Genomic DNA, 25,663 nt, shown 5'->3' with positions numbered 1-25,663 from the left:
ATGAGCTCAACAGTAAAATATAGTTTTTGGTTTCTAATTTGTCATTTAGGTTACTGGTATATCAAACTGGTGCAGAGTGCTATTATACCAATTCAGTTTCCAATGTTTCAGGACTCCTGATCATTTGTGGAACTTCTTTAGAAATGTGGACTGCGGATGCTTACGTTAGCGCTGGGGATGTCTGTTCTGCTGCGACATGTTTAGCATTGAAATAATAGCTTAGACTTGAGTAGCTTCGCTAATAAGCTAACTCCTTTTAGCACAACTTGAACACAATAGTCATTTCCCAGCATCCCACCAAATCGGTTTTTGAAGTAGAAATTAACCTCCAGTTAGCCAAGAGAAGAGGCTTTGTCGTCCATCGCTGTTGTTTGCGGACGTCTCTTGTGTTACACATTTACAGGTGTTCTGTGAACGGGTAAATACAAAGGTTCCAGCTCAAGACTTTTGTATGTAAAAAAAAAAAAGTTGCAGTTAATTGCATTGACAATTTTAAGCGGGTTAAATTCTATGTAATTTATTATTCTAAATTAAACGTCAAAGCATCAGCCCTATGAATACCCATCAAAAAGTCTGTCCTTTTCCTTCACTCACCTCCATGTTTTATTTTATTTTTTTACATTGGATTACATATTTTCACTTAAGTGCAAGTAAAAACATGTACTTACAGATAAGTGCAGATAAGTACATAGGTCCAAACTATGATTTACTTTTTGGGGGATTCTTTCTTATCACATTTGGCTGCATATCTTTAGCTTCAGATTTTGCACGGTCTGCTCTTTCAGTGAGGTCACATTTAAAATCAGTGGGAATTTAAATTATTTCTACACTTTCTACTTTTTTTATTCCTCACAACACATACTACCCCTCTTGATGTCTCTGTAGATGAGCCATCTTATTGGAAAGGTTGCAGCCAGCATGAGCAGCACTTTTTATTCTCTCAGTTTCATCTACTGTAAATGCTTGCGTCAAGTAATAAAACTTGGACACCAATTTTTCTTTTTATGTTATAAAATCTCAAATTATTCCAGTCAGCAGGCTGGAGCAGTGCTGCTGCTGGCGGACCTCCTAACTTTGGGCCTGGCAGCCTCACTGTTCGTCTTTACAGACTTTCTTCCCCCCTCTTGCACTGAGCCGATCACTTAACATGTCCTCAGCTGAAACGATTGAACCAAACAGTTCAGGTTCTTTTTTTTTCATGTCATCCCTCGCAATCTTTCCCTAGAATTTCCCCAGCATTAAAGAAATAAAATGTACAATTTTCTATCGATTTGACTTGGAGAACCAAGCTACAGAAGTTGAATGTTGTGTTCAACTTGAGATAAGCCTAAATGATATTGCGACTGAAAATCCAGTACATACAATAAAAGTATTTTACATTTACAGATTTTTTTATTTTATTTCTTGCATCTAATTTTTAGTATCATTTTAACTAATTACAATAGCAGACCAGAGGCTCAGGGGGGATTAATCCTCTTTGTTAAATCATGAGCAAAAAGGTGAGTTCAAGTTCACTGGCCACAGCCGGTCCTGATTACAGCTTGACTTGTAGAATCAAAACAGAAACTTAAGAACGGACCACAATGTCAGGGTCAATGTCATTTCCAAGGCTTTAAGGTTCCAGTCAACCACAGTGAGAGAAATTACCAAAAAAAAAAATGTTTTTTCACTCTGAAAAATGTGATAGATATCAATATTTTCACATTTTGAATATTTGAATATTGCAATTTGTCACATAAAAATGAAGGACCTCAAGATTGTTAAGAGATTCTATTTATTAAAGCAGAGAGGTGGATAAATAGACAGAATCAGTAGTAACAAATTCTTCGACAGGGCTTCAAGTTAAAAACAAAATTACCATAACAGGAAACAAAGACACAATAAGTAGTAATACAACTTACAGTCATAGAAAATATCCAAGGTAAAACTGTTTCAAAACGAAGTAATGTAACTATGATTGAATCTGTTAGATGAGATATAGAAAATCCCAGCACATAAAAATGTTCAAAAACCGTAACATGCTTTAATGGTAGCAAGAAGTAAACAACCCCCGGTATAGTTTAGCCTTTTGGAATCTTTTTATGCTGTGCATATATGAACCTAAAACTAGATCCAAGATTAAAGTCAAATATCTTCCAAAGAAAATAAAAGCGTTGCTTGCGATGTGACCAAATCGTATAAAACTTGGTATTGACCTGGCTGGCAGATTTATAAAGATGGATGTGACAGTGGAGAATTTGGTGTTGGAGGGTTATGAGTGGAAATAGATGGGGTTAGCAGCTCTCCGGTGTAATAAAAGAAATGAAAGTAGTAATAGACTCTCAGTGAATTCCATTAGGGACACACTGACACTACACAAGCCATTCATTATAATGATGCTGTGAAGTGAGATATTTCATTGTGGGGACCCAAAGCCTGGTGTTAAAGGGGACACTGAGGGATGGGTGGAGCACAAAGGTCTGCCTCTGCCGCATTAACTGCCGTTCTCTTCTGTTTCTATGGAGATTTGAGGCTTTTCAGCCAATCAATCAATAGGAGCATGCTTTTCATCCTTCATCAGGCGGCCTTGAGCTTTTCTGTGTAAGCGGAGACGGGCGGAGAGCCCATTGAAATCTTGTGTTTGAAATTGTGTACGACTTTCCAGCGGTACGCTAAAAGTGAGTGCAAATGGATTTGTAATCTAAGCAGCATGTTTGCACCAAATTGAGTTGTTTTTTTGTTGTTTTTTTTAGAATACATGTCACACAGCAAAAGCATCTACTGTTATTTACACTGCCTCCCCCACCTATTTGTCACGTTTCAATAGATTTTCTAATAAAATGTAATTTTCAGTGACTATGTCGGTGAAATGAATGGTCTCCTTCATGCAGGTGGAAAAGGAGGAAAGAAGAAGAAAACCAAGGCTGGATCTAAACCTCCTAAAGCTAATGGCTCCAACTGGGCCAATGTTCCCCTGCCCCCTCCCCCGATTCACCCTCTACCCGGCACAGAGATGGACCTGTATCCCATCGAGCACCATGACGGCGGAGGGTAAGCGTGCGAACAGCGCCGGTAGATACAGAAAATACATTTTCAGTTGACTAAAAAAAAAAAAACATGTTTTTTAGGGCAAGTTTCACATCAAAACCAAGTGTTCAAGTGTTTGCGTCATGAATAATGACCAATTGCCGTTTATTTTAATGTATCCTAATTAGCGACCATTTTAATTTCATTGCAATTGTGTCTTAAGCTGCAGTTGCACTGTTTCTTATCTTCCCATCAGTGTTGGAGAATTGAAAACAGCGAAACCCAGGACTAAACATAACATGAAGGGTATTTTGTTAAACAGACCTATTACCACGATGAGGTTCTGTGCCTCTGTTGACGTGCTTGCGTTCTGAATAGCACGTTTATCGGGATCAAGGGTGTAGAATTTACAGCAACTGTTAGCATAATGTCTCCTGACAATACCTTGATGAAATTGAAACAGATCTCTGTAACATGCCTGCATGATGACAGTACTGCACTGTACATATTTAGAGTATAAAACAGACAGCTGAAGGAAGCTGTTGCTTTTAGACGTTTAAATTAGTTCCAAGTGCATCCAAGCACCTCAAACAGATTTCACTTTAAACTAACAGAAGCTAATTTAACTGGTTCAAAGTGTCCCTCTTTTTTGGTGCATGAGGTGCTGCGTCCTCTAACCTCCATTTCCAATCTGGGAGTCATCTGATTTAATAGGCTATCTGGCAAATGAAGAGTCTCCTCCACTGTAAATCTGAGGCTGCTTTTAATGGCAGCAGATTAAACCTGTTATGTCCTATGGCGTGTGCGCCGACAAATTTCTTTAATGAACATTTTTCTTTATGGCTTGTATTATTACATCACGTATAAGCATAGCTATGAGGAAATGAAGCCTGACAAGCACTGTAATTTTACTCAAGCCAGTCGTATAACAAACCCCTTCTTAACTTGGACAAGGTCACAGAGGTTCATGTTTGTGCAGAGATTGTTCTCTTGTAATCAGAAAATGCTTTCCGTGGATTAATTTTTTTTAAAAATACAAATCTCTTAGCTGGGTGATTTCCGGTCTTACCACAGGTATGAGAATGACACCTGGGGCCCACCCATGCCTGTGCAGACGTACCTTCATCAAGGCATGGAAGATGAGCTGGAAGAAGAGGAGGAAAGGGTTCCCACACCACCCATCCGAGGTGTGGCCTCCTCACCGGCTGCCGTCTCTTTTGGACAGCAGTCCACAGCCACCCTCACCCCGTCTCCGCGGGATGAGATGCAGCCCATGCTCCAGGCCCACCTGGATGAGCTGACCAGAGCATACCAACTGGACATGGCTAAACAGACATGGTACATTTGCATGCACTGGCCTACGGTACTGTGCTGAATTGATGTCATCAAATGTTTTCTAGACCTCCTAAACGTATTCCAGATTCGCTCTTTGGACCTGCTGGGGGTTTTTTTTTAACTAATTTTCAGTACCATTCATATACCTGACCTTGACAGATATTCTGCAGCTTTTTTTTTTTAATTGGGTAAAAAAAAAAAATTCTCTTAAGGAATAAGAAAAAAATCCAAGAAAACAGGCTACAGGACGTATCATCTATTTTATATTTGGAGTGTTGTTTCACAGATTTACCAAAAAAGGTTGCAAGAAATTGCATTTTGTTTCTAGTGGCTAGCAACAAAATGTTACAAGATCCTACATTCATCTCATTGCAAAGCTTTTATATTAATGTGTGAATATAACACTTGATTTTTTTTAATTTATTTTGCATTCTAAACTTTATGTTTTAACAACAAAGATCCAAGATCACCTAAAAAGATTACAAGAGGGTCTTAGTCATTTGAAATAAAAAATATAAGAAATATTGCAAAGTACTTTTTATATTAGCCTGGAAATCACTTTGTCTATCTAGCTAGTTGGCTAGCTGGCCAAGTTATTATGATATAACCTACTGTAGATAATTTATTTATAAATTGAGGATACTTTATCTAAAAACAAAATTTTAAAATGTTAGTTAGATTTTGTTTTAGGAAGGAAAAAGTCCTTGATGCAACTACCTAACATTATAGCCACTTTGCTAGCTTTCTAGATAACTCATTCAGATGTAACTTATCTGAAAATAAGTTTGACTATTATGATTTAGCTCTATTTTGGGGAAAATAAAGTCTTTGACTTCATTTTCAGCTAGCTATCTAGCTACACAGGATCACAGTTAGTTAGCTAACTGGCTAGTGAATGTATTTAGGTAATCTCGTGATATTTTTTGGCAATTGTAACAGGGAATTTACTCTCAAAATGGTGTTGTGCAGATTCTGATTGCTTGTTGTTGCAAGTTTTATTTTTGTTCTGCTGTTTTTCCACACCTGAACTCTGTGTGCAATGGATACAAACCCATTAATCATTCAACTTTAATAGGCCCATGCTACCACTCTAAGCAACAACTACATTTTGCTTACGCCAACAGACACAATTTCATGCCCATGGTAGTTTACTTCCCCTACACACATACATTCTGCATTCCATTGTTGTTGTGCTCATGCAAGTCAGATGAAGGCCATGCTTCATTCTGTCATCGACGCCGAGAGAACCAGAGCCTGGCATTCATTCATAATCGTGAAGCGGGCTGTGATGTGGGGGGTGGGAGAATCAGGGATGCCTTGTCAGGAAGAAGATGTCATGTTACCCAGTAATGACTATGTTGGTTAGAGAGCATCTCTGACAACACCAGAGGGCCAGTAATTACACCCAATTCCCACTGCAAACCGCGTCAAACACTTTGCACTCCCTCTAACAAATGCGGCTGTCAGCCACTAAGGTGACAGCCATGTGTCGACAGGCCCCCGAGAAAGATGCCTTGGTATCATCCACGCATGCAACCACCAGGTCATTGTGTTAGCATTCAAGCTGACCTTTGGAATTAGTGGATTTGTCTAAAGTCGTTCAACCGTTGATGTGAGGCAAGCCTCGAACAATAACTTTACGTCTCGCTTTTTGCACCAGAATCGCAGAATTTTTGTACTCCGCTGTATTCACCTAATCTATGAAGTTTCCCTTCTCAGGCACATGCAGGGAGGCTCTCTTCCTCCCCTGGCACCAGCTCCGCCAGTGGGCTACGTGTCGAGCACAATGGTTTCCGACCTGGAGACTGACCTGCAAGACGAGGAGGAGGAAGAGGAAGACGAGGACGAGGATGAGGGCTACGGAGCCAGGCATCCCCGTGGTATCGAGCACACACCAGGGTCTAGCATGGACAACCTGGACAGCTCTTTAACAGGTAGGTTGGTTACCATCACAAAATATTATTAGTTAGGATGAATATTTTTGCTTTTTAATGTCATTACAACTTGTTCTAGAGTCCTGCTGTTGGTCTTTTTTTTTACATGAATTTGCTTACTGGTGTAGCCGTGTCCAATTTTTAAGCACTTCTGGCGGACTGTTGGGAATTACAATTATTATTTCTAAAATAGAGATAAGAAAGTCCATGAATTTTAAAGAGGATAGTGAGAGGGGATGTGACAGGAAAGAGGAAAACAGGAGAGGGCGGGGGGAATGGATGTGATTTAACTGGCACCCGAGTCCAGAGCCAGAGCCACCCGTATCTCCCCAATGAGATTTCAAATAAATTTCATGTGCAGCATATTTGATTCCAGACCAGTGGCAACATTACCATTTTTTACAATTCAGTGAAAACTTTTACAGCCCTCTGCCAGGGATGGATTGAAGGGGAGAGGTGGATGAAGGGCACATCACTGCAGAGCCGGGTTCTGGTCTGCTGGCTGGGTTCAGACAGAAGGTCACTATCCTCCACTGATGGAAAGCACTGTTCCACTATAAGGGGGCGCTAAAGAGCTCAATGGAGCCAATAAACAAACTGGAAGGAAACAAAATGAAATGATCAGTTTAGATGCCTCTTTATGTGCTGCTTTTACACATATGGTGCAACTTTCATTGTAATGGAACTAGAATGATGAGAAACAAAGAGCACCATTTCAGTTACATTTATTATTTAAAGGGGCAATTCTTCTGGATTCAAATTATGTTTTTACACTGAGACCAACTTATACAGCATCTGCTGTCAAACTTCATATATGGATCGGGGTAAAATGATTGAACACATCATTTGGTTGACAGCAGGGTGGATTATGAAGCAGGGCGTGTGGGAAGGCCTCTCATGGGTTTGTAGCATCTCAATGCACCAATACACACAGCAAGACTGGTGAAAGATTGGTTTGATGAACATGAAAGTGAAGTTGAACATCTCCCATGGCCTGCACAGTCACCAGATCTAAATATTATTGAGCCACTTTGGGGTGTTTTGGAGGAGTGAGTCAGGAAACATTTTCCTCCACCAGCATCACGTCGTGACCTGGCCACTATCCTGCAAGAAGAATGGCTTAAAATCCCTCTGACCACTGTGCAGGACTTGTATATGTCATTCCCAAGACGAATTGACGCTGTATTGGCCGCAAAAGGAGGCCCTACACCATACTAATAAGTTATTGTGGTCTAAAACCAGGTGTTTCAGTTTCATTGTCCAACCCCTGTATAAACTGTATATATATATATATATATATATATATATATATATATATATATATATATATATAAATAATTTCCTGTATTGTTGAGTTGTTTCTCCAAATTTAGCACATTAAAGAGCATCTACACAAACATGATTGACAACACTAAGACCTGGCTCTGATTGGTTGCTTCTGACCAGGAGGGGTGCAGTTCTGCAGGTAGCAGTAGGACCACAAGAAGGAGGCTACATTTTTTCACACATTATCTGTCTCATGGTTTCCTATCTCAACACCGTAACAGATTTAGCAAATATGTAAAAAATAAACATGTTGTTTATAAAAGTCACATACTGCAGCTTTAAAGCTTATTGTCGCGTATGTCCCTCTCACATAAATAAACTCAAACTTAATTCCACACTGATCAAATCAAATGTGTTAAAATGGGCATAGCAGAAATAGCAGGCCTGAATGCTAAAACGTGACTTTCCAAGGGATGATGGAACAGCACGTTTGTTTTGACATATGCTGCAGTGACCGTGCTCAAATGTGCAGCATTTCTTCTCCCCTGTATTGCTATGAAGACAGCGATATTTCTCCTTATCTCCCCACTCGTGTGCTTCTGAGCCCATCGGTCCCGGCTCCAGGGTGAGCAGAAAGGAGAGAGGACAGATAGGAGAACACCGCCAAGATTTATCACGGCCGCCGTTTTGATGCTCGGCGAGCGAGGGAGGACAGGAGCGAGGCTCCTGTCAGGTGTTGCTTGATAGATTTGACATTGTTTCAGTAATATGGAAATAGTTCTGTTTTCATAATGTTACACCAAAGGCTAGTAAATCAAGTGTCCTCACTGAAGCTTTGGAAAATATCCTCCATCTCCTCAGGGTTTTTTTTTCTTTCTTTTTTTTTTTTTTCCTCAAGCAGTGTTTCTGCTCAGGCGATGTGTTTTTACCGTGCTCTGAGCTCATAGAATCTATCTTTAGCTGATCAATGTAAGTCCTCAAGTTGTTTGGGGTATTGGAGAAGCATTTCTTTCTTAAGCCAGTGAGATAAAAGGTATTACTTGGTTTTTGTACAGGTCGTGTAATGCAAGAGTTGTAAAACTGGAGAGACTGTTGTGGGCGATTACTGTTCCATAAAGCCCCGCGAGGAGCAGCGTCCCTTCACCGGACCGCAGGTAGAGACGGCTGCTCGTCAGAGGGAATCAGTTTCCCTCTTAACGACATGCAGATTACGGTTTCCGTCGTCATAAATCAGTTTTAGAGGCATGAGGGACACGGCCGGAGTTTTACTGCCCCCAAACCATGCAGTGTTTACTGGCCTTTCTCTGTCGGTGCATGGAGCGCGTAAGGAGTTGGCTGACTTATTTTTTAAGAGAGAGAGAGAGAGAGGATATTTTGGCCCATTGCTCTCATTTGAGATATGATAAAATGACAGATAGTAAAAGCTGTGGTTTGAAACATTAACGGCGACATTAAATGCAAGAATGCAGTCTTTCCTGCATTTTTTTCCTAAATGCAGGAAGAAAAGAAATTATGCACGTCCGTTACAATTCTTGTGACCTTCTCCATCTAATGTGATATGTGTATTTAAAACTGTAACAGCCTGGTAGTTTAGGCACCCTCGAATGGTTGCCATGGGAGATTCAAGGAAATATGTATAGACATCCTCAAACGTGCATTAAAAGAGTCAAACCAATACTGTAGGAGCAGGATGTGTTTGAAGGACACAAGAGGGAATAGCATTATGTTATAAAGCATGATATAAACTCCAAACAGTCAAAGATTTTCTGTCAATTTTCGTTATGAACGGAGCAGATGCAAAATCTCACTTTTCTTCAGGTGAAGCCAGTATTATATTGACTTTAATGTATGCATGAATGAGATGCAGAGAAATGTTATCCTTCGGCTTTTTTAGGTACCCTTCTCTTGACTGATACCTTTGGCAAAGGAGATTTTGATACTTTAAATTGCCTCTCTGCAAATGACTCTATTTGTCTCCTTTAGATAAAGAATGCAAAGTCAGGAAAACCTTACTAACACAGCTGAGCTAAATACTGTATATATATATATATATATATATATTATTTTATTTTATTTATTTTTTCTATCACAAGGTATAACCCTCTAAAATCACTTACCTTGGTCTCAAATCTTTCTGTTGCGACACAGTGACAATTTGACAGAGCCGTGCAGATTTCCTACATCAAAGAGTAAAGAGTAAGCATAATGGAACTCCGATCTAATTAAACTGGAATGATCACAGTTTGATGGGCCTGATGTTTCAGAGATTAGAAGAGGTTTTCTTCTGTAAAGAGTGGATGTAAGTGTGGCTGAAAAGTTGCTCTGTGAGGTGATTTGCTGAGGCAGTGCTCCCTTAGCTGAGCTGGAGGACTTGGAAGCCTCAGTGCTTTGGCTGGCACTGCCAATACTTCATTATCCTCTCTATTCTTTGTGGGAGGATTGGGCCCAGTGGAATTTCTGTCTTTCTTTCTTAGAGAAAAAAAACTCTTAAGAAAGAAATTCAAAGAAAATAGAGAGAGGATAGACAGAGTGCTCGAAGCGGTTACTCCCTCTGATTTCAGTCGCAGCTGCACAAAAAAAGAGAAATGGGTCATGTCAGTAGATGCACAACCTTTTGCGAGCCTGTGCAGAAGTCTCCCAATAATTCTGAGTGAATTTTCCTGCAATCAAAGTGGAAAGCTGTTGCAACTTTTGCTGCCGAAAGTGCAATTCCCCGAAGTCACATCCAGCAAAGTAGCAGCCGTCTCTTTTTAAACGAAGGAGGCCTGCAGACGGTGGGGGAAGTTGGAAAACTTTGAGGGGGGATTTCCCCAGCGTGTCTGGATACATAAACCACAGTCATAATTTTCTGCCCAATTTCAGAAGTGTTACATGTTATTTCAAAGGCTAGTACAATCCAGGGGAGCAAGAGGCATTGGATTGTTGTGCGAGTTGTGTTCGCTTCAGCGTTCGTCTGCTGCCACTCTTGTGAGGGTTTTTTTTGTCATACTGACCTTTTAATTGGTCCAACAATCGTCCCAGTTGCCGCCTCGGCCACCTTTACCCTGGAACCATCCCAGTTCTCTGTTAAAGCAGCCTGTTCCGTGGCGTTGCGGTGTGTAAGGAAAGAGATGGGAGTGCTGAGCTCTTTGGGACCGTGCCATTCAGGCAAAGTCTGCCAAACCATTTCCACTGAAAGCTGTCACATTAGCCGACTGTTCTCCGTGTCTCTGCCCGCCAAAGTGCCATATTTTTATTGGCAGACAGATACTTTTATATTTAAAGTTGCTGGCCCAGCTTTTTATGTGTATGGGGGGAAAAAATCAAGGCACAAAGAAATACAGTAGGATGCGTATAATCCAGCGGTCATGAGTTGGACAGTGTATATGCATCTTCCCTGTGTGCCTTTTTGACCCGGTTTGACTAGATGTAAAACTTTTTGCCAACTACTGATTAAATCCATGTTTGTTTAGTTTTTGTGGGGTTAATTATGATGGCTGAACACACAGGGGGATTATTTGGACAGAGCGGTTATTGATGTCATGGGATCTGCTTTAAACCATCAAAAGTTTTGTACTGGATTAATGCTAATCAGGTTGTGTTGCCCACAGCCTCCATAGACGCCTTAATGGTCTGGCTGCGGACTCCCTGCTCCAACTGTTGACTGTAGCTGTGGTGTGAACTGAGTTGTGTCTTCATCCCTTAGCTTTGGGTTGGTTTTGTTTCGTTTTATTTAACCTTCATTTTGCCAGGATGAAAGCCAGTTGAAATTAAAAACCTCTTCAAGGGAGTCTTGGCCAACAAGCAACTAATACAACACAAAAAGTTTCACAGTTAAAATAATTCAAAAAAATGTACATATCACGTCACTTCTCTTAAATTGTAGATTTTGTAGGTTTCATAATCTTTATGAGAAAAATGTTGCAAATACTGTATATACATATATTTTGTAGATTAGAAATTTGTCGTTTACTTACAAAAGTCTTTCTCCATTATTTTCTCATACTCCTCTAAGGGATCATGCATTTTTCACTTCTCCCCGAATTAAAATACTATTGAGAACTTCATCATATTTAATCATTTATCTGTACCAACCATTGGCTCTATCATTTAATCAGTCTATCAACAGATTTTTTAAAAATATCAGCTACAACTTAAATTTTAAGTGGCTAGGACCAGACTAAGAGGTTTTTGTTGTTGTTTTTAATATGAGAATGAAGTTGTAAGAATACAAGAATCAAGATGTTTTTGTGTTAAAATGAGGAATATTGAGCCTCTTCTGAGGTTATAGTTATCAGTTTTACAAATAAGGAAATACTTCTAACACATCAGCATCAAATTATTATCAGCCACAGGACTTTGAAACGATTGTTTAAGCTGCTGAATCCTTTTCAACAAAAGAACCACAGACTGGCTAAGCTGGTCATGTCAAAGCTTTTTTTTTCTTATTAATATTACTACTTCTGCCAATAGTATAGCTTTTTTCATATTATAACTTTATTTTTGTATATATAAAAAACTACTTCTCTTGGTCTGGCTCTAATACTCCATCATACTTGTGTTACTAACCAATGCTTCCATTTTGTTTCCCGCTCTTGTATCCTCCTCCGTTAGCTCTGTACACCAGTGTGCCTGTACAGGCTACTTCTTCTAGTGGTTTGAACAGGCAGCCGGTTGATTCATTTGAACACTGCTGCCACCTAGTGGCCGGAGACTTGTTTATAAAGACAAAGACAATAATAAAGTCTTCCTGCATCTCGCACCCCACTAGAGCTCATAAACATTTTCTGTCAAGGCAGTCTTTGTAGTAAAAATACTCTGTTTATCCATTTGACATATTCCCTTTACAAAAGGTCTTTTTGTCAGCAAAAGAAAAGCCAGTCAGTATCCATATATGGAAATGCTTCCTGTTTTAAAGTAGCTAACTCCAAATACTCGTTTGTTTGTTGTTTTTTTAAAAAAAGTACCTTTTAAAATTTATTGTCTTATCTGAAAACTAAATTGATGCAAAACAAAATTTAATAGTTTTAATATTTTTAGTTTTTGTAGCTGCAAAATATATTTACCCTTTAAAGTACATTCAAGAATTTAAAAAATGAATTTTTATATGCTGATTCTTAAAATATTCCCGCTGCTTAACCACGGGTGGCTCTGCATTTTTAACCAGCAGGGTGAAACTCTCCTCTTACCACCAGGTGTTTCTTTCTATCCAGCGTTCAGTGAGACGTCACCTGAGGCGCTTGTGAAGCTCCGCACAGGTGCTCGCATTGTTCTTTATCAAAAGAAGTTCACAAACAGTTGATGACAGTCCTGCTGCTTCACTGTGTGCATTCCTTTGTGCGCGTGTGTCTGTGTGTGTTTTGTAGGTTTGTGTCTGTAATAGTTGAGAGAGGGCAGGCCAGAACAAAATGACTTCACAACATTTTTTCTCTTACAAGAACAGAAACGGCCTGCGGCAGAAACAAAGTGATTAAATGTAGTGATTGAAATATTATTTTTCTAAGATCACTCAGTAGCATTATGCGTCTGTATGTACGTAGATTTACGTACAGGTGTTCAGCCTGTCAGATGTTATATCTGTGAAAGTTATAGCAGCTGAGCACACAACAGGCAAGGACCGGGATACGAATGTGACAGAATGGGAACCTACAGTAAAAAATAAAGGTTCCACAGTTTTCACAGAAACATTTGAAAATACGTTATAAAATGATGACAGGTGCCAAATTGCGTTCATTTGGGAAAAAGTTTGCAAAGCTGACTCCATAAGCTATTGAGAATAACATTCATATTCATCATTGCCCTTTAATATTTTGATTTTTATAAATACACATATGCAACAAAACAGAAAAAGACCCACTAAATTTTAGTTTACTTTGCTTGTTGTGTTGAATAAATCCTTTTTTGTCATTTTGCTCTTCAGATCTAGTAACCTGCTATCTGTAGCGTTACCTTAGTAAGCATATCACACCAATTTGGGTTTTTTTTTCAGACAAGAAAAATATTGCCTTTCTGAAATTATACAGTATATATATATATACTGTATATAGGCACAGAATCAGTCCACATTCTCAAGGGAGAAAGACTCACCTGGTATAAATAAAATTTTTAGTTATTGGAGTAACGCCTGGTGTGAGTGTGTGTGCATGGTTGTTTGTCCTGTCTGTCTCTGTGTTGCCCTGCGACAGACTGGCGACCTGTCCAGGGTGACCCCGCCTCTCGCCCGGAACGTTAGCTGGAGATAGACACCAGCACCCCTCCTGACCCACTAGGGACAAGGGTGTTAGAAAATGGATGGATGGATATATACATTGATATTTATTTAATTAGCAAATAAATGAAACACAAGAATGAAAGAGCACGCAGAGCATGTGCATTGCTCTTTGATTGTCTTCATTCAAAGTGGCAGCTGTAATGTCTGCCATGATGGGAGACATTACAGCTTTGTGCTGCCTGATTTCATGCAGTGGGAGAGAGGGTGAGAACAGTCATGGTGAGCGCCTTGTGCTTGGTTACTTCTTGCTTGTTGCTCTTTGGTCAGCGTTCATAGTTGAGCGTTGTTTACATCAGGGCATTGCCTCAATTGCTATGTTTAATGGTGCAGACAGTGGTGATTTCTGACATGAATGATATGGGCAAATGCCCAGGGCGTTATCTTTTTAGATAAGCAGAACAAAGAGTTTGTAGAGATACTTTTTATTTAAGATTGATGTATCATCAAACTTCTTATTGTTTATGCGTTTCTGTGTTTTCTTTCTTTTCAATATGCTGTTCCAACAGAGGAACAGAATTTGGACAAAGTTTATAGATATTTACAAAATACTTTTATGGCATACTGACATTATTTGTGTTCAGTTTTCTGAAGTAAACAAATCATAAATAATGTTAATTTGAGAGCAAACTGAAATAAAACTTTTTTTTAAGTTGAGACACTAAAACACAAAAATAAGCTAAAATTTAAAGAGGGAATCTGAAACTAAAGAATCGATCTTACAATGCTAGCTAGCATTGTTCTGATACTGATACCGACATGATATTGATATTATGAATGTTTTGAATCAATCTTCTCACTTTTACCTGCCAGCATCTGGAACAATGAACCAGATGAAGAAGAGCAGAAGGCAGACTTTATGTACAATCAAAGGCTTAAATTAGGAAAACTGAAATTTACTTAACAATGGAACTGAATTGAAAGGAACTGACAACAAATGGATGAAGCTGCTCAATATAAACATTGAGCAGGGGTGCTTAATGGAACAATCGGGTTGATTGATTTAGATGGAGAGGGAATAAAAAAGTCACAATTACTAAATGGAACATAATTCAATAATGACTCAAGAAGACAGAAAATCTCAAGATAAAAAGAGAGACAGGAACCAGAATACCAAAACTATGATCCATAAGAACCAAGAACTCAAACAGTCTTAAGATCCAGGACAAGACTGCCTTATGGTATGATGAACTCCCAAAACAGTCTTACTGAAAGCTGTGGTGTTCCACAGGGTCCATGGTGAATGGGTGGGGCTCGGCCTCGGAGGATGAGCGTAATTTTTCCAGCCATAGATCCAGTCTGGGCAGTTCTTCCGATGGCTCCATCTTTACCCACTGCAGCTTTGCCCAGGCCCTTGTGGCTGCTGCAGACAAGGCAGGCTACCGCCTTGAGGGAACCAGCCTCAGCAAGAGAGGTTGGTTTGTGGAAACCAGATACCCACTGCTGCAGTGGAGCCGCTCTCCTCTAATAATTCCCTCTGTCATCAGCTGGCTGATGGTTTCTGCCTTCATGTTTTCTTGGCCTTTCTGCTTTTTTTGGAATCTGCACAAAGACTGTGCATGGCCCTCCTCTTGATTCTCCTTTTTTCTTCCATGGGTTGTATAAGTAAAACATGGGAGACCAGTTAAATATGCAAGCTCTTACTCTTTTTGTTCTCTCTCTCTCAATCCTCCACTTGTGAATGAATGAAAACCGTTTTCTTCAAACAGTTTTGCCAAACTTGAGTTGATGTCGTGTCTTTAATGGTATCACTTCCATCTCTGCTCTCTGGGTGGCGGCTCCTCAGGGCTTTATTAACCGGGCGGCTTTTTGGCTAATGGAATCTGTTTTTTTTTTAATGCACTATGAGCATAAATTTGGATTGACTGATTTGTTGGTTTGCAGGTAAAGGCTTGTCCCACAGGCCCCGTCCCAGCAGTCCATTTTCAACAGATGGCAGCACAGTCGGCACACACAGCTTGGGCCACCAGAGGGCCACCAGGCCCACCCGCAAACCACGAAGTCAAGGCACAACACCTCACCGGAGAGACGCTGGTGCAGACGGTGAGGCCAACACGACAGAAACATAATCCAGCTGGTTCAGTAAATTAAAAAAAAAAAAAACATCTGTAACATTTTAAAACATTTAAGATCCAACTCATCATATAAATTAGTGTTCAGCTCTTGCATTGTTTACAATATTCCATTCAAAGATATACAGTACATATCCCTTGAATAACATCAATATTTTACATTCAGTTGCAGGCACTGCTGGCTAAAAATTTAGCTTCACTATCCCCTGCACAGCTAATAATAAACATTAGTTTTGCTAATGCTAATGCGCTATACTTTAAATTTTAATATTTTGTAGAAAATAAATCTGAAAAGTATGGCATCCAGTCAGCCGCCTGGATTAACAATTTTTAAAACCATTTTTCACTTGCCACCATTACAGTCCCAATTGTTTTGGCGTATGTCTACACCAGCTTTGCTCATCTAAATGCTGATGTATTTGCTCATCTTTCTGAGTGAAGTTATTCATTATTCAGTTTCAGTTATTTTGGACAGAGAGCATCAATGCCAATCTTTTAGTCTTTTCACAAATTCCCATCTAGATCTGTACTTTCATGATTTTACTTAAGTGTTTAGCTCCATACATCTTTCCATCACCTCTGAAAATATTCTATTATAGGGGTGTGTATTTGTACATCCTTCTTTCAATTAAAAATTATGAACTGCCTGTTTTGGTTTATCTCATAAAATCCCAATTTGAGACACGTGCTAAAAAGGCAAAAGGTTTGCATGTCAGTTAATCTGATTCACCATGTGGTTTTTCTTTACAAAGACCTACCTCCCCCCCCTGAGCCTCCTCCCTGTCAGGGCCAGGGCCGCATCCAGGGGACCCGCAGCATAAACAGCATGGCACCACCCACGGACAGGAAGGCTGCGTCTCTGGAGCGCACGCCCATGTCAGGACCCCTCTGTGGACCAGATGACATGAAGAGCTCTATTGACAGACAGATGCGAACCTCTCTGGAACATCACCGCCAGGCCCAGGACCGGCTGGGCTCCATGGACCGGACGGACGATGCCCGCAGGTGCCACAAATCAGGTACAGAGGAAACCAAGACCGTCTCCAAACTCAACTCCTGAAGTTATGATAACTTCACATCATAACTTGTGAAGTTATGATGTTTAAAGCTGCAGCGCTTCAGTGTCAAACAGACGTCATAAACATGTCAGCAAGTTCAGGTATTCTCCTGTTAGATAAGATAAAGGCTGGCCTATAAATTAATTTTATGAATCAAATTTTTGGTTTTGAAGATTTCCTGTTGGGATGCCCACGCCCAAGGCCGCCATCTTGTTTTACAGCTTTTTTTTTTTTAAACTGGACATTGAATTTGGGTAAACTCTTTGATGGAATACTAGGGCCAGCTTAGGATATGGGTTTTTTTCAATTATGAAAATAAAGTCATATTATTACAAGAATACACATATATGACTGCTAATGTACTTACAGTGGAACATTTTTTTTAAATAATACAAATGACATTATCAGAATAAAGTCGGAATCTACTAAAAAAACTAATAACAGAAAATGATAAATGTTGAGGGTCTTGTGAAGTTATTCTTGATGTGTTTTACAGATGATTAATACTGAAAGAAATACTTACCTTTTAACACGTCAGCGTCAACTTGATATCAATAGCAGAGCTTTGAAACGAACTTATGTCAAATCTTTTTTCTCATTAAAACACTTGTTTTCTTGCAATTTCTGCTAACATTGTGTCTTTATTTAATAGTATTATGACCAGATTTTTGTAATTAGACAAACATTCTCTTTGCCTCGCCCTTATTCTGTAAGCAGGAGTAATTACAGCCCAGGATAGGGATGATTGAAATAAAAACTGCCTTTTGAAATTGTTTTCTGTCATTTCCTTTTTCAAAAAAGAAAGAGAGCAGAAAAAAATGTAAATCGGATCTGGTAGGAAAAAGTATGAGATTTTTATTTTTAAGCCATATCAGTCAGCAATATTTTTAGCTGAAGATAAAATTGACAATTTGAGTTATAATAGTTGAAGTAGTGCCCTATCGTGAACTGAAATTTTAACAATTAGATATCCACATCTTAGGAAAAATAAAAAATACATCTTCTATTTACCTCAGATAATTCTGGAATTTAGAAAGAGTGCCCAGGATATGTTCCAGTGAAATCAAGAAAAGAACAAAGACAGTGAGGTGTGGGCGCAGCTGTGCGTCGATTGCGCGGTGTTTGTTCTCCTAGTTCTCGTGTTAAATCGAGCTTCCACGCCGCTTCGAGACTGAGCGAGCAGATTGCGCCGTCTGCCACTTTATCTGCTTTCCAGGATTCTCCCCCGTTTCCCCTCCCTCCGCTCCCCTGTTGCCCCTGAAAGTGTTGCCAGTGACGGCCCGCTCCGCTCCAAGTGACGAAGCAGGGAGTAGCAGCCAATAGACGGACCGTAATGGCCGCCGCTCTGCGCCCCATCTGCGCATTTGTGTGTGTGTGATCGTTGGCGCTGTCCGTGCTGCGCTGCCCGGTCCTGCTGGTGCCAGGGATTTTTTTTTTAAAACTGATAGGTGTAAGACAACAAACGGGGGCCACAGTCAGCGAGGGACCTGACTGATGTTCAGGAGAATCATCGGAGGTCAGGGTGGGCTCCATTACAGTCATTAGCAGAACAGTGGGAAGCAGTTTGATGAGATTTCACGTGATGATAGAGACTGCTGAGGGTTAATGTTGAGCTGCCCTGCAGTGGGGGGGACAGGGGGGCTGTTCCAACCAGTGGACCCTCTATTGTTGTTCCCCATGATAAATCTGGTGACTGGAAGGAGAGGTCGAGGGTCATCCCTGCAGCACGCCCTGGCATCGCTTGCTGGCACTGCCACTCTACAGATGTCACGTTCCGATGGGGGGCTTTTTCTTTTTCTTTCGCCCTGCGTCATGTAGCTGTGAAACATTTCCAGTTTGAGGGAAAGTATCGACCACATCAGTGTTTTCCTGCGTCGATATTTTGCTAATTCATTTGTCCACACATACAAAAATGTTACATTTGTCTATTAATTAATTCAGTTCAGTTTTTAAAAAAAACTTCATTTATCCTAAATTAAATTGAATTAAATGTCTTAACTTACATCATCCAAATATCTTCAGATGGTTGTTGTGGATGGTGATGCTCTGGGCAGGAAGATGCCTACTGTAGCAGTCAGTTTTGCAACGACTCTAAAAAGGCCTCTGACTGAAGGCTGTTGACAGTCATGACAGACCAACATCTGAATTGTCGGACAGAGATGATAATTGACTGTAGTATAACCAGGATGACACCAAGCTTTGCTAATCCACTTCATTTGCTCCACTTTAAATGTAAACCTAAGATCAAGACGGATGGAAGATGGTTTGAACTTCCTCCTTCTCCCACAAATCTCCTCTGGGATTTAGAGTCACAGTTCAGGTTTTATTTGAACTTTCAACATGCTAATCATCTGCTCCCATTTGTAAAAGTCATAATGTGTTGCCATGGTTACACATGACAACTGTTAAAAAAAAAAGAAGTCAGACCAGCATCCACAGCCAGAGGGAATAATTGTCCAAACATGCAACGCCTGGACTAAAAAACAAAGAACTAAAGTGTAAAATAAGAACAAGTCAGAACTGAGCAACTTCACTATGAGCAGCACAATTCTAGATACATTCTACTCTAATGTATCTATGATAAAGTAAAATCATACAAGCAATTAATTACTGACAAGTTTAATGCGAAGTGAAAAAGCACAAGAGAACTTCAAAACGTCTCCTGTAGGAACCGTCAGCCAGCTGGATCCTGACTTCATGTTTTCACTCCCCTTAATTACATGTAAAACAAACCGTGGACACGTTTCTTTTCATTGTAATTAAATTTGTGGATTGCTGGGGTTTGTCACCGACATCCTTCCTGTCATTAGTTTTATTAGAAATATATTTATCGAGAACAAAAAACATTCAATACTTTCTTGTCTGTGTTTTTTTCTGTCCACCTGAAATGTCTGCATTTTGTTTTTCAGAGGATGGGTGTGTCCCGTACAGCAAGCCGTCCTTCCCCTCCCCCGGGGGCCACAGTTCCTCTGGGACGGCCTCCTCCAAGGGGTCAACGGGGCCACGCAAGACCGACGGGCCGCGGCAACCACAACAGTGGACCGCTACGGAGCATGCCGAATTTCTGGGGGCCAACGGACATGGAGAGTTATGTAAGGACTTGTTTCCATGTTAGCGGCATTCTTTTATGACTTTACACAAAAATGAAAAAAAAAAAATGTTTTTTTATGACGATAAAGTCAGTGTTTATTGCCATGCATTTCCTTTTTACTGGCTTGGATACTACGTGTTAAACGTATATGGCAGTAGTTCTAAAACTCCTGTACAGCCATTCATTTTTGGAATATAATAATAATATCTTTTATTGTCCCACAAAGGGGAAATTTCTGTGGCAACAGTCAATCAATATAAGACTCACAAAAACAGCATAAAAAAAATAAAATTCTGTACAGTAAGGACAACATTTCTACATAAATACCATGCAGTTATACGTATAAGTGAAATGTATAAAAAAGATTTGGTTAATTTAAAAATGTACAAAATGTTAATATTACAGTGGAACAAAAGTGTTTGGCCTGCGTAGTTTCATAAAACTTCACATTGATCCACTTGCTTCCGTTTTTGCTGCTGAACAAAATGATCCCCACAGCATGCTGATGCCACTACCAGATGTGTTCTCTGTTCTTTATGACACCGTTTGTTTAAAAACTTTATCTGACTTTCGCTGAACTGCTGTTTTCATAGATTAAGGCCTCGTCAACACATAGTTGTGTGTCTGGGAAGGCAGATCCATTTTTATGTGTTTTAACCTTTCATCCACGTGAAAACTGAGTTTAATGTAACTACAAGCAGTTATTTACGTCAAAAATAACAGTTATTTGAGAAAACTCTGTATTTATGTTTATATGCATGTGAACATGGGAAAACTGAGACTTAGAGTCCCGCGCAATGCAGACAAACAAAGCGCAAATTTTTCCACAAACTTGCTTTGGCACAAATCAACCTCCGACCGCCATGTTTAATTCCTAATGGGAAGTTGTGGTTGTTTTGAAGCAATCTGATTGGCTGACATAGGTTTTAGCTTTGTGCTACACTGCCCCCTGTGGGTGTGCCATGTTTAAAGCAACGCTCAGCGGCGGATTTGTGTTGCTTCATGTGGATGAAAACTTTTCTGAAAATGATCCAGAGGGTAGGATGTATATTTTTTTAATCGATATGGCGGAGGGATTCATTTTTGTAAAGTCCTGGTGACGTGTGTACAATGTCTTTATAACACACAAGTGAAGTATATTAAACTTTGTAGCAATAAATTATATTATAACTTGCCAAAATGTGGAAACCTTCAACAAATATGAATACGTTTGCTCTGCAAATATGTGTAACAAGGATTTTGAGGCATTTGTTTCCACTTTTTCTTGGATGTTTTCCTGAACCGTCTTCATGTTTTCCTCATCTCCTCCACAGAGTGACCCTCCTGGGCTCCCGTCCGGGCCAATAAACTTTCTCCTCTTACCTGTGCGTTCTCAGAGGGGGAGGCGCGCGGCGGCGGAGGGCGCCACAGCGACGAAGCAGTTTCACAGAAATGTACATGTGATGTAAAGTCACAAACATACTGTACATCTCACAATGGTTTTGTCCTCAAGAAAATATTTTCCACCACCTACCTTACTGTAATTTTCTTTTTGTTAGAAAAAGGCAAGTTTAAAAAAAGGAAAAAAAAAAAGGAAACATCTATGTGGGGGAAAAAAAACTTTGTTGTTTCTACCCTTTGGGAAAAGGGAATTTTGTTTCCTGTAAATATTTTCTTTGCCATGTTGTTGCATTGCTATGCAAACCCAATAGAGTTTAATTTTTTTTATTTTTTTTATTTCCATATACAATAACAGTTGGGTTTTACCTGGTTATTTGTACTATATGTGAATTAAGTGGCTTTTGTGCCATAAAATAATTGTTTTTTTTAATCCATTGTTCGTTAATAGCTACCATTAATTATTATTAATATTATCATTATTATTAATATTATTAATTATTGTTTTTTTGCACTGCAATTTTTGGTGATAAGCACAAAAACATAGCTCCTGCTGACATGAAGAACCGGAAGAATATGTGAAGAGGAGTTTCTGTACTGTAAAGTAAAGAGAAGAAGATTATATTCTAGTGTACAGAGAGATATTAAGAGTCGTGCTTTTCTCACAGACAGCATCCATTTCTACAGTAGAGACGAACCGAGTGGCAGACGCTAGTCCTGAAGGCGCGAGGCAGAGCTACAAGGCCTGGGAACGGATCCGAAACGTTGGCAACTCATGGATTCGGTTAGCTATTAATTTATTGTTCTCCTTTTTTTTTAATTTATGGTTTAGTGCCTAAATCACTTTACAAAGCGGATCTCATGCTCTTGCACAGTACAGCCTCAAACTTAAAAAAAACAAAAACTAAAAAAAACAAGCGGTGAACTTTGTCTGGATGCTGACATCACGTCATAGCACAAATAGGGTTTTATTTTGATCATATTAAGTTACAAACGCATCTAAACCTCCTTCAATAACAACTAAATTACGTCGTTTACACTTATTTTACTCGCTTAACCTGTTATCACCAATCGCATCAATGAAGAAAACATTTAGTTTCCTGGGAACAGCCGAGTTATTAATGTGGCTTATGTGGGAAAGTTGGTGACTCAGATGTGAAACAAATGGTCAGTTTGCCTCTTTGTCGATTTCTACAGTTTAACCCTACGTACCTGTAACATGTCAATTCATTCTCCTGTTAATTAACAATTTTGAGGAATTAGGAACGAAAAAATAAATCTCAATTTCCATGTTTGATTTATTTGAGAATGAAAATTTCCAACAGCTTAGTTCTTAATTCCAGGTTCAAACCAGTTCATTTTACAATAACCTGACAGTGTTATGCTATTTACATAAAAATAAAATCTCTATAACATCATGTAGAGCTACATCATGTGCTAAAAGCAACAAGTCTTCCTACTGCTTCTAAAATAGTACATTCTGCTGATTATTACAGCTTAATGTTATCTTTAGCTTTTTATCATTTAGCATTTTGTTAAATAAGGTTGAGGGTTTAAAGGTGAACGTTATTATAGTACAGAATTCATCACATTTTTGCTCTAAAATCAACAAGTTATCAGTTTGGCTAGCTAGCCCGCATTCACCCGCTTAAATCCTACTCCTAGCTTACCAACAGTTGTTTTACAACAGTGTTGCCTTATTAAGATAAGAGGCACTCATTTAGGATGGTTGCCAATGAGGGAAAAAAAACACTGGAAAATGTTGCAGGTCTGTTTAAGCCAGCTTACAGGCAGTGTGTAGGGAAAAAAATAGAGAAAACTGGAGAAAACTCAGGTCACTCTGGAAACTCTTCAAACCTACTTTAAACCACAGAAACTTCATTTTTTGAAGCTATTTTTTGTTTTAGACCTTGGTTTACCTTGATACATATCATTGGCCCACGCCTAGCAACATTTATTAAAACTGAGACCAATGCACCAATGGAAGTGTGGTGACGCACCCAGTTCAGTGTGTCAACTATAAACCTAGATTAAACTGTCTTCACTGTTACAGGTGTTTAAAAACCATATTTAAAATAAATGACACTTAACCTGGTGGGGAGGCAAGTAAAGCCTGGTGGCCCGCCAGGCTCATAATAACAGGGGGAAAGTCAGTGAACTGTAAATGGATTAGATAAAATTGATTTGTCTTTAAAGTCCCCGATTAAAGTCAGAAATGACAAAAGGGCAAAGTGGCCAGCATCCACAACAAGTATGAACAGCATAGTCTTGTGGGAAACTTTTATTAATTTATGTTTTAATGGTGATTACTGCACATCTTTAGGTTAGAGAGCTGACGAAGCAAAGGCCTTGTATGTTAGTCAGTGGCTCCAATGCCTTCATGTCTACAGCCACAGTGGGAAGCAAAAAACCCTTTCTTATCCACCTGACTGCCACAAAAACACGCTTGTATCATTTACCGCTTTCGACTTCACAACATCAGATTTTTTTTAGATATGAATCTTTTCCAACAAATGTCCTTTTTGGAAGCTAAAGCTTGTTTCTTTGTATGCCTTTTATGGACTCCCAAAACGCTGCTTACAACAATGTTTTTCAATTGTAATGTTCAGGATTTTTGTGGTTCAATGACTGTTTGTTTTGTCTTTTTTTTGTACTGCTAATGTTGATAAAAAATAAAAATAAAAACGGGGATGGGGGAGTAGGGGAAACTAAAGGCCATCAAAATGCTGTTGTACTGTTGTCGTAACACCATTGTCGTATTTTATTTTATTTTTTTAAGGATACACCCAGTGGCCAGTGTTCTGGGAATGAGGTGCAGAGAGTATCTCAGGTTATTTTGCATTCTGGTGGTGTTTATGTATGTGTATATATGTGTATATATCCATACACATCTCCACTTGATTATTCCATTCCTTTTTCATTAATAAACACTTTCCATCCCATGTTGGAATCCGTTATACCCTCCTTTTTTTCATTATTTTCATTACTTTTTAATTTTCTGCTGTGGACTTTGATCCCGATGTTCTGGTTCATCCAACTTAAAGACAAGATGTCAGTAAAAGAACATACCAAATTTGAAATTGATATTTCTAACGTCTAAATGCGTTTTCGTGTCTTTTAATACTCAATTTTCTTTTAAATCACAGTGTCGTTTTGTATTTATTAAAATGCTAATAAAGGTATATTGTGAAATATGCATAAAATTTGTAAGATATAAAATGTGTTTTCTTTTTTCTTTTTAACTGTTACCTTTGTTCCTTGCGAACGTTGGTGTCGGAGCTGAGCAGCGAGGCCGTTAGGAGGTGATGTGGAGACTGTGCTCTCAGCACGGTGATTCGCCGGTCGGTCGTCATCCAAGTCGCTCTTCGTCTTGCATGTTCACTGCACTGCTCTTCTCGAGTCGTAACGTTTCGACACGGGGAGTAAAAACACAATTTGCTCGTCAAGGCAAAAGAGAAAATGTCCTTTTCAAAGTGCTTTACCTCTTTTCGTTCATTTTCTCAATATTGTTGGTTCTTTGTAGCCTATCTGTGTCTTTCCTTTTTGCTATAAAAGCGGATTAAAAATGACAAAAAGTGAAAGTTGTTGGGTGAAGTCTTTCCTGTACAGCATGGGGTGAGGTAACGCTCCAAATCCAATGCCATTTCTACGGTACGGTTCTCCTTCTTTCTTTTTTTCCCACCTCTCTGTACACCTCCTCCTGTATTCACTTGCATGTTCTTCTCCAAAAAAGAGAGTGAATCAAGAAAATAAACTCCTACAGTTTAGTTCTGATGACCTGTAAAATAAGTCCATCTTTTATTTCCTTGTACCTGGATCAATATCAAATAAAAAATATTTTTGAAAAACGAATTTAAATGACTTAAATCCTTTGTCCTTGAAGGAGAGAGATTTGATATATCCACTAATTAGTTGGCATGATATCATTAGCATGCTAACTACCTAATGCTAACTCATGCTAGTAGTAAACTGCATTTACTATGGTAATGCTGCCTTCCAGTTGTAGTTGAAACTTTGCGTTTCAATATGGCCACTCATCACAGCATTAGTAGACAACTGTGGGGAAAACATTCATTTTTAAAAGACACACAAAAACACAGAGTGTACCTAAAATCAATGTTACATGTAACGCTTGCAACTATAAACTGACCAAATTAAAAGTTGTGTTGACTTATGTAAAGCTTAAAATGATAGTTGTAAATATGTACTGCAAACAGAGTGTATGGGCGATGCCGAATTATGATCTCTTAACTAGAACTCGAGTCTGACATCAAACT

At 39.2% G+C, this 25,663-nt stretch overlaps 1 protein-coding gene across 11 annotated transcripts in view; it reads left to right on the top strand.

Moving 5' to 3' along the window:
* The window catches only part of robo2 (roundabout, axon guidance receptor, homolog 2 (Drosophila)), a 377,925-nt gene extending 352,687 nt beyond the window's left edge, over nt 1–25,238 (top strand). For 6 of the 11 annotated variants that reach the window (XM_032590720.1, XM_032590724.1, XM_032590723.1 and 3 more), the window contains 8 exons: nt 2,871–3,030; nt 4,081–4,344; nt 6,061–6,275; nt 15,020–15,202; nt 15,673–15,831; nt 16,613–16,879; nt 19,828–20,010; nt 21,323–25,238. In XM_032590720.1, the coding sequence (XP_032446611.1) occupies nt 2,871–3,030; nt 4,081–4,344; nt 6,061–6,275; nt 15,020–15,202; nt 15,673–15,831; nt 16,613–16,879; nt 19,828–20,010; nt 21,323–21,324 (1,433 nt within the window). In that variant the 3' untranslated portion in view covers nt 21,325–25,238. The remainder of the gene's footprint in view (nt 1–2,870; nt 3,031–4,080; nt 4,345–6,060; nt 6,276–15,019; nt 15,203–15,672; nt 15,832–16,612; nt 16,880–19,827; nt 20,011–21,322) is intronic. The other 5 variants (XM_032590729.1, XM_032590728.1, XM_032590726.1 and 2 more) reach the window with 1 other exon arrangement.
* The last annotated feature ends 425 nt before the right edge of the window (nt 25,239–25,663 follow it).

The sequence above is a fragment of the Xiphophorus hellerii genome, chromosome 18, assembly GCF_003331165.1.
Source record: "Xiphophorus hellerii strain 12219 chromosome 18, Xiphophorus_hellerii-4.1, whole genome shotgun sequence".
Lineage (NCBI taxonomy): Eukaryota > Metazoa > Chordata > Actinopteri > Cyprinodontiformes > Poeciliidae > Xiphophorus > Xiphophorus hellerii.
Note: the sequence above shows the minus strand (reverse complement) of the source record. Positions and strands in the feature narration are given on the sequence as shown.